This window comes from Meleagris gallopavo, chromosome 1 (assembly GCF_000146605.3).
Source record: "Meleagris gallopavo isolate NT-WF06-2002-E0010 breed Aviagen turkey brand Nicholas breeding stock chromosome 1, Turkey_5.1, whole genome shotgun sequence".
Lineage (NCBI taxonomy): Eukaryota > Metazoa > Chordata > Aves > Galliformes > Phasianidae > Meleagris > Meleagris gallopavo.
The window spans coordinates 137,802,414-137,812,209 of NC_015011.2; the positions used below are offsets into that span (position 1 = coordinate 137,802,414).

A 9,796-nucleotide genomic window follows, 5' to 3' on the forward strand; every position below is an offset into this window, starting at 1 on the left:
GTCTATTTTAATAACTTTTTTTTTTACAGAATTATGTCTTTGAGTTGGACCCACCCCTCTAAGACAAACAAACAAAAGCACCTGAAGATTGTTTTAATTAAAGCTAGGGAAAATGAGAATTGAAGAGAAAATGAAGAACAGGATCAGGCCATTTATGGACCTTTATCGTAGAGATACACATAAATTCCTTGTTGCATTTTTCTTACCTGAACAGAAGTCATCAGAATATCTATCATATACTGCTTTGCAGTTTCTTTCATCACACTCACAAGTATCTCCATGAATATCTCCCCAGTCTCCAGTTGGGTCCACATCATGGCACGTACATTCCCCACATACACATGTGCCTATGAAAAAGAAAATAAGAGAGACAGGGACGGAAAATTAACTGAGTAATTTAGAGTACTAATTTTGTAGCAAAAATTCTCACCTGTTAAATTTTGCTTTCGTGGGATTGCAATGTCAAAACTGCAAATGTTAGCCAAGACTGTTCATTCAACTTCAATGATTTACAACTTTCTATGGTTACTTAGTAGTAATACTTCATACAGGCAAGTTGGCTCCAAGTTCATCTTTGCTGTAGATCCTCATTAGGAGTCAACAAAATATGAAGTACACAGAATAGAAGAAGAAGACATCAACAGTGGTTTGCCCCGACACTAATAAGAATATAAATCAATGCTGTTTAAAAGATTTGGGCTTAGGTAAATAGTGGATGTGAAAGCATAAGCATTTAAACTAGAAAAAAAATCCAAATTTTAATCCAGCTGAAAATGAGTGGGAAATAAAGCTTTACCTAACAAGAATACCACCACAGATCTACATGAAAATGATACTTTTTTCACTTTTCCCAAGCCATTTTTCGTGGCCACACCCTGTTGTTCACAATAGGAAGGAAAATCTTATACATGACATACTTCTTCAGCGCAGCCTTACTGATACAGTGAGAACATACTGATTTAGGTAAAGTTAGAACACACATACAGTTTCCTTATTCATTAAATATGATTTTGCTGAGAGGTCAGCAGGTACAAAGTAGGAACCTAACTGTATAGATGTGTGCAGTCCACTTCCTGGACAGAAATGACACTTTCCTGCTATTCCACCAATGCTGTTATCTTCTTATTCAGATTACTCTGAACAACATAATGTATTTGAGAAGAACAGGACAGAGTGATTGAATGGTCGACATGTACACTGTCTCTAAAAAGAGAAGGACTGCACAACTGTGCATGAATGACTGTCATACAAAGCCTGTCAAGTGCTAATGCCACCAGAACGGCTTTCAAGAAATTTGCATCAGATTATTGATTATTTCACAATTCAGTGACCTTACTGAAGGAGGGAGAATAAGACAAAATGAAACCATAAATTGAATAAATACTTCTGGAGAGTGATTTATTCTCACAGAAACAACTTCAAAGTGAATTTGGATCAGATGTTTTGGATATTAGAATGCAAAGCACCATCTTATCAAAGTTTAAAAAATCTGAAGTTCACATCTGGTCTCTGATGGTTGACTAGATGGTTGGTGGAGAGATATAAACAATTTACCCATTTTAGCACTGAGGTAAGCTAAACAGTGAGACGCCTCAATATTTAAGTTTAGAATGGGCAAGTATCTGTGTGTACCTGTATCACAGTGTTTGTCAACACAGAAATCTAAGTAAATAGGACTAAAGAGAATAGAAACACTGGAAAGCAACTTTATGTAGTCAAAAGCCTACATATTTTTTTTATATGGATAAAACCACAAATAGATGAAAAATATATAAATATCACATTAATGTATTTTTTATAAAAGTTTGCAGCTTTTCTGAACAGTACTAGACTATTCACCTTCATTTCTCCCATATACAATGTAAATTTAAAGAAGTACGTATTAAAATGTCATTGTTCTAATTTCAGATTTAATTTGACTAGAAATTATTTTCCTGGTGCAAATAGAATCTGAAACATTTCTATGTTTATTTTTTCCAGAAATACATATATACATATATATTTTTAATCCCAAGAACTAAATGAGCCTGCATGACCTCAGTATGTTAGCTAATCTTTCAATTTCTTCATATTTAAGAGAAAAGAGTTTTCTAAATGCTCTCGGTATAATTAGATGATCACATTATAGCAGGTTTTGTCAGTAGAGATGTTTTTAAGTGTCAATGAGACTTAAACTTATGTTCTACTTTTATTCTGTATTATATGGACAAACAATAACATGCTCTTTTAACTCTTCCCTCAAAAAAAGCCAAATATAGTAGGTGATAAATACTAATCTTATTTTGTTCTATGTTTTTTTTTGTTTGTTTGTCTTTGTTTTTATTTTCAAAAAATGTCAGAATTAAACAGAATTATAAGATAAAAATTAAAATTCTGGGACTTGATGCAAAGAAAATCTAGCTTAGAAATATATTGTGCCAAATCTACCTTTCCAACTCCATATGTGTTCCACTGCACTGTTACTGCACACTTCTTTGTTGCTCTTTCAAGTAGCATTGGGAGAAAAAAATAGGCTTGTGTCTTTGTTTTCTCAAGTTGTGGGTCCTTATTGTTCTTAAAGAGAAGATTGGCACACTGTTCTGTTGCTTATAGCACTGATCCATTCAAAGACCAATATGTTAATATTTGATTTAGCAGGATGAGTCTCTCACCAGAGCCGGTGCATTGAGAAGTTTTTCTGCTCAGTCTTATTACAGAAATGAAGGATGAGAAGAAAAGAACTTTATTTTCTTGGGTTAGCTCCATCTAAAAATGAGTGTGTAGATATTAGTTCATCTTGAAACAGAGATATCCAGCCACTCACTTGTAAATACATACTCAGATTAAAATAAGTGAGAACAAACTAGAAATTGTCAACAATTCAAATATTCAAAAATATGAATATGTGTAAAAGAAATGCATGAATGACACACCTCTATTACTGCAGATTTTGCCATCTGGAGATGTGCATCTTTTCTTGATCTCCCAAGGGGTGATGTCACACTGGAATTCACATTTGTCTCCATGCCAACCAGCCTCACAGTAACAGTTTCCACAGTAACACTGTCCATGGCCTTAACCCAAAAGAAATTTTATACAGTGAGAAAGAGGCAAGTTCATAAGAAGGATTAGCAGTGTAACTGTTTTGATATTTTTACTTCTAAAAACTTTTACTTCTGGACTCAGAATAGAAACAATTTGTGGACTGCATGTGTCTACTTCAAGTAAAACAAAAGATACCTGCTCTATACTTTTCGGCATGTCGACATCTGCGCAAGTTTTCATTTGATCACAGATCTTTTATCAATAAACACTGAGAAAAAGACTTTTTTTTGTATTTGTATTTGTATTTGTAACCTTTTTTTTTTCCTTTATAGGTAAATTCTAAAGACAGCAAATGCAATAGTTAAAAGTTAAGCAGATCTTTTAATATTAAGTTGGGACACATTTGTCTACAATACTATACCTATCTAACAAAGCTCTCTTCATTTTCAACTCTTCAGATAATTCCAAAAGAGACAATTGATTTACTTCAAACTCTGCACTGTATGTGGCTTCTCTTTTTACCTAGCAAGAGTATATTTGAAGATGAATAAATCAGATCAGATCATGAAAGATAAGAATTAGTAAAATGAATGTTTTAAGTGTTCAAAAGTGTTTTTAACAAACCCCTTTTCTCCTAGGAAGATACATGTGTCGTCTAAGACTTTATGAAACAGGCTACCGAACATTTTATTCCACTTCTATCACATGTCTCAATGCCGAAAAACAAAAACAAAAAAAAAACATTTAAATTCAGTTGCTGCAACTCCTACTAATCTTAAAGTTATACATTAATTTCTTTACTAGAAGGACACACGATCAAGTCATCATCTCGTTCTTTTTTCTCTCAAGTATGTTAAGTATAGTAGATGTTGTTGTCTCCTTCAGAATATACTCACCTGATATATATATAATCAACTATCAGAGATTAAAATTAGACCTCTGGGATACATTTTTTTCCTGTTTTTAGAATTACACATAGAATTTTTGCTACAAAAATTTTGTTAGGTGACATGAAACAATAACAGAATACTCACATAACTAAGCAATCAATACAGTTTATAACACTACATATTATCAATAGGTTGCTCGCAAACAGCAGACAAGAAAACAGAAAAAATGATGGAGTGAATTAAGTTATTGGCAATTCTTGAAGATTAAAACATCCCTACTTCATCTTTCACTCACATTATGTGTCCTCAAATATGATCTAAATAATACAATTTGACCCTACCACTTGCTCTTGACTGAAGAATAAACTTGCTTCATTAGAGCACATAGCCTTAGAGAAAAAAAGATCAGGATCAGAATTTAATTTGTTAAAACTTTATGAAAAAATTGCTGTAACTTCATTCCAAAATTTGTGCAGCTTCAAATACCTAGTGAAGCAGAAACAACCAAGTGGCTGAAAAAATTCAAATGAAAAGCTTGATATGTTGTTGTAACTGTGCCCTGCCTAAAAAATGCTTTGATTAAAAATACAGTTCACTTGAGCAAAGCTTAAAATGCATGTTGTCCACATCTAAGATTTCCATTGGAAGCTTTTCCAGGATAAAATTCCAGCTCACAGCAGCAGGCCTTAAAAATATGTGTATAAATATAAACTTCTGATAATTTATTAGCTTGATTCCTCCTGAGTTTGTCTTTTTGAAGTCAATCGCAGTCTTCAAGATCTTCCTATAGCCAGAATGCTTCAAGGGAAATAAAGAGTACGTAGCAACTAAGTTGGTGCTGCACACAGTAGGAAAGCAGAACAGGCACCGATTAGGTTTACTCTCTGTATGGGAGCAACTAGGGACCACTGCTAGATAAGTAACTTTTTCCTGAGTTGGAACACCATTTCTTTTTTACCTCATAAATAAACCTGAATGATTACTATGATGGAAATCCTGTGGAAGGAAAGGATGGATAAAAGATATTAAAATAAACATCCAAGTGGCAGAGAGAAACCATAACTAGATATGGGGGAAGGGTTTGTTTTTTTTCTGCTATATAACTATGTGTCTTTGACCTTTCAGGTCATATGCTACCCATTTTTTCTGATTAAATATATAGTTTATGTGCTGGAGAGGTTCATCTTAGAAAGCAAAGCAAAATCTAACACTCATACACTAAGTGTATAAACTTTAATCTTACAACAACCTAAGCAAGTAAAGGGTACCTATTTTTCTATTATTTTTATTTTATTTTTATTTTGTAATGTTCCAAATAAAGTATAAAAGTTTTACATGCTGATGAATTACACTGACCTTTTTGTCTATGTACATCAACATACTTCGATATCTTTATACACATAAAACTAATTTTCTTAAGAGATGCATCTGTTCTGTTTTGGAACATGATGGCAGTGGATGAAACAAGGTGAAATAAAATACTAAGAAAAGCCTAACAGTGTCAATCAGCAGCAACACAGACAGAGAAAAAAACTGACAAAAACTGCAGGAGAATTTACTGGAACTAAGTGACGAATTTGTATCACAGTTGGTACCATATCCATTTTTTACAAGCAAATAAATGTAGACTGGATCATTAACACTTAAATACTATTGCCTTTCACTCATTTTATTTCAGGTAATTACTGTCCTCTACTCATAGGTGTGGACTTTAGGGGACTATTCTACATAATCACTTTCATTTACAATCCATACCTAATCCCATGGGGAAAAAATGTAGTTCTTGCTCCCATAAAGGGCACATAATTAAATACCGTTTATTTTGTTCTCTATGTAAGCATTAAGACAGATAAAGATTTCATATTCAATTAGTCTGCCTTTTTACACACACGTACATGCAGAGCATACACTGTTATCAGAGAATGAATATTGTAAGTGGTGTTCTGGGTACAGCCATAAGCACGCAGACACTGCATATGTATAGCTTGTAAAATATTTGTAGCAGCTTTCATTTCAAGAACAAACCTCCCTATTAACATATGCAACAGCATTTGCAGTGCTAGAAATGGTGCGTTTTACATGGTATTTAATTGCTAGGTTCCTAATTTATAATGAAATGAAAGCATCATATGGATTTTATTTGTACTTCTCACAGCAGAGTTCATTCTATTCTCTTGTGTTTTCTACCACAGATGAAGATTTTCTTCATTTGTTCCTTTCACATTTTACCTCCTGAATTGCTTGTGAGCTCTCATCTCACATTCATTCTCATTCCTTTCTAAATTTTGCTTTCTTGCCTCAAATTCATAATATTGTTTTTCTATTTTTCTTGGGTTTTCTCCCTGACTTTCCCTCTCACCGTCAACTGTGTCACAAAACATTCATGTTACTTATTTTCTGCCAAAATCAGCTGCAGTAAGGTGTGAAGTACTCCAGTAAATTATCTCTCTCAGAAAGAGAAAGATGTCAAAGGATTTTTTCCTTCTCTCAATTCCTCTCTAGCCCATTTTTGCATCTGAAATTCTAACTTAAAATTTGTTAGCAGTACTGTTTTTGTTTTAATTCATACATTCAAGAAAAACATGTTTTAAGTTCATTGAATAATTTTATAGCAAACTACCTTCGTCTTCACCACTCTTAACATACTAAATGAAACACATACCTGTACAAATCTCTTCGGTTTCATCATCTATGCATTCCCTGTCGTCACATTCACAAAATTTACCATAGACCAGTCCACTTCCTCCTGAGTTTACACATTTACACCTGCCACACTGACATGTACCTGCAAATATTTAAGACATAACTCAATGACTAGAGCGTATGGAAGGAGTTTCATCACTCCATCAGCGACAGTATATATTTCTGAGCAGTAACTAGATAACGAATGAAATGGAAATAATCCACGTCAGCAAGAAGTCTAATGTTGTCTCTAAATAGATACAATATTAAAATGATTCACTCTTAATAAGCAGCATCATATTTTAATATGTAAAATTCACTCCTAGGATTGTCTGTCTTAATTCATGTACTTTAAGCATTAAATCAGTTTTAAAAATTATATCTTCAGCAAACTAAGAGGAAAAAAAAATTGCTTAGCCATCTTTTCAAGAATAAAACCTGATTTTGCCCAGCTCCACAGTCATCTTAGATAAGAGTTAGAGTTTTGCTATTGAAGACCTGAAAATGTTTGTATAATTTCAAAAAGTGTATTTGCACTCTAGTCACCAGCCTCCTTTTATGCTTATTATATGAGGAATAGGATTTAAAAATCTTAAGACTCTATGTAGAAAGTTATTAGTGCGCCAGTATATTATACAAGAGACAGCTAGTTGCAAAAAGTGGGATGGATTTGCTTGACCTGTGTCTCCCTTGATTTAACTATCTACAAGACCCCTAGATTCTTTAAAACCACAGAGTTGAATCCTCTCAGAACATAAGCCAGAGCAGAAAACTTTCTGACATATTACAAATGCAGAGAGCTCAGACGATGCAAAACATGCAAATGTTTTTTTAAACATATCTTTCTTCTATCACCACTGGCCTGAACATGTTTGCTTCTTAGTCTTTCATATAAGGTTGCTCCCTCATCTTGGTGGCTGTCTCTCCATAGCCCACTGTCTCAAACACGAAAGTTTTGTTTTGCTGCTCCAAGGGAAGTAGCAATCCCCTCTTTTCTCTCAGAGAGACAGGTCAAACCAAACAACTGCCTTCTCAGTAGTTTTTGATTTGGAAAACAATGCGTAACTGTCCCGGTCTCAGCTGGAACAGAGTAGATTGTCTTCAGAATGTCAGTTTTGACTTTAGGAAAAACTATATTGATAACAAACTGATGTTTTTGTTCATTTGTTGCTGAGCAGTGCTGCACATAGCCAAGGATGTTTTAACTTCACATGCTTCCCCACCAGTGAGGAGCTGGGAGTGCACAAGGAGGGAAGGAAGAATGACACAACCAGGACAGCTGATCTAAACAGTCCAAACAGGTATTCCATAACATATGGTGTCATGCAAAGAGTATAAAACTTGAGGGCAGCTGGCTTGGGGACTGGCAGGGAATTGGTTGGTGACTGGTGAGCACTTACTGTGTTTCACTCTGTAAATATATATAAAATTACCATTACTATTACTTTTCCTTTCCTTCTCTGTTTTAGTAAACAGTTTTTATCTCCGCCTATGATTTCTACACTTTTTTTCCCCCCACTGGGAGGGGTTGGAATGAGTGAATAGCCTTGTAGTGCTGAGCTGCCTGCCCATTTAAGTTGCAAAATTAAAAATAACAGCAAAGAGAACTACCATACCAGAAAGGTAAATATTAAAATACACCATTAAATGGTTCAGTAAGTTTTCCACAACAGCTTTTTGATAATCATTGTCACCACTTTGGCTGGCTACCAGGTAACCACCCAGATGCTCTTTCACTCCCCTCCTCAGGACAGGGGGAAAAATACGGTGAACAAACTTCTCAGTAGAGAAAAGGACAAAGAGATCACTCATCAATTACCATCACAGGCAAAACAGGTTTAGCTTTGGGAAGATTAATTTAATTTGTTGTCAATCAATAACAGAGTAGGTTAGTAAGAAATAAAAACAAAAGTAGAGTCTTAAAACCTGTTCCTGCAGGGGCTCACCAAGGGCTGTGAACTCCTTCAGGCGCCATCCACTGCTGCACCCCAGATTCCTCCATGTCTGCATGGGGAGATCTGCTCCATGTGGTGCCTGTGGGCTGCATGGGGACAGCCTACACCACTGTGGGCCTCTCCTGGGCTGCAGAGAACTTCTCCTTCATGTCTGAATCACCTCCTGCTCTCCTTCTACACTGACCTTGGTGCCTGCAGGGCTGTTCACTCACATTTCTCACTCCTCTCTCCCAGCTGCTATTGTGCAGCTTTTCCCTTCCTTAAATTTGCTCTCCCAAAGCACATCCAGCATCACTCATCACTCATGGCTCTGCTCTGACATGGGGCAGCTGCTGGGCTCTGCTCACAAGAGCCACTCTTACATCCCTCTGTTTCCAAAACTTTGCCATGTAACAAAATATGAGCTCAAAAGTCCTCAAAAAATCGCATAGCTTAAAAACATTCTGAAAAAAATATATATATATATATTGGAAATTGTGATCTAACACACGGACACACACAAAACTCACTTTCTGTATTAATGCCATAAATACAGCTTATTGATGTGCAGAATGCCTGACACAGAGGCACTTTCATCAACCTGAAGCTATGGATAAACTATAGTTCTAAAGTAAGCATACTAAATAACTACAGACCATATGCACAGGAATGAGCCTATAGGAAAATCAAGCATTTTAATATACGCACAGTTATTTATCAGTTTCCTGAAACACATTATACAAAATTCTTAATCAGACAAGAAACCAGTGGTACTTAAGATAATACACAAAGAACTTCTTAAGCCATCGAGACAAACAAAAGACATCTTACCTGCACCAGAGCAGATGATATCTTGAGAATTCTTACACATTTCATTGCTTTTCTTCCGTGTAAGATTGCAAGTAGTTGGATACTGACAAGCTTCACCATACCAGCCTTCATCACATTTGCACTTCCCACAGTCACACTTTCCATGGCCTAGTAGTGGAAGGAAAGAGTGTGTCAAGTCCTTTTTTTCTCATTCAAAAAGCTATATTTTCTAATCCATTTCTTAAAAGTAGATTCCATCAATTACATTTAAATTTAGATTTAAATGAATAGATTTAAATGAATATAATTAACAGATTCAATTAATATCATTCATATGAATTCATAAATAGATATGAATAAATATGATCTTAAATGTCTAGAGACACCTGAAATCACAATGACTTTGAAGTCTAATGTATGTCTAAGGAAGCCTAATATTGATACATCTACAAAAAA

At 34.9% G+C, this 9,796-nt stretch overlaps 1 protein-coding gene across 1 annotated transcript; it reads right to left on the minus strand.

The window, feature by feature from the left end:
- Nucleotides 1-136: 136 nt before the first annotated feature.
- On the minus strand, nt 137-9,504 carry LOC100539697 (integrin beta-like protein 1). The gene is made up of 4 exons (XM_019610216.1): nt 9,362-9,504; nt 6,577-6,699; nt 2,913-3,053; nt 137-347 (listed from the first exon to the last, which is right to left on the minus strand). The coding sequence occupies exons 1-4, from the start codon at nt 9,399-9,401 to the stop codon at nt 163-165; spliced, it is 489 nt and encodes a 162-aa protein (XP_019465761.1). The 5' UTR covers nt 9,402-9,504; the 3' UTR covers nt 137-162.
- Nucleotides 9,505-9,796: the final 292 nt, after the last annotated feature.

What these genes read in the sequence shown, in the direction of transcription:
- LOC100539697 (XM_019610216.1), bottom strand. Translation starts at nt 9,401, where the DNA reads ATGTGTAAGAATTCTCAAGATATCATCTGCTCTGGTGCAG. An exon ending in TATCATCTGCTCTGGTGCAG is followed by an intron (nt 6,700 to 9,361) that starts GTAAGATGTCTT and finishes AAATATTTGCAG; the next exon opens with GTACATGTCAGTGTGGCAGG. An exon ending in AACCGAAGAGATTTGTACAG is followed by an intron (nt 3,054 to 6,576) that starts GTATGTGTTTCA and finishes TTTTGGGTTAAG; the next exon opens with GCCATGGACAGTGTTACTGT.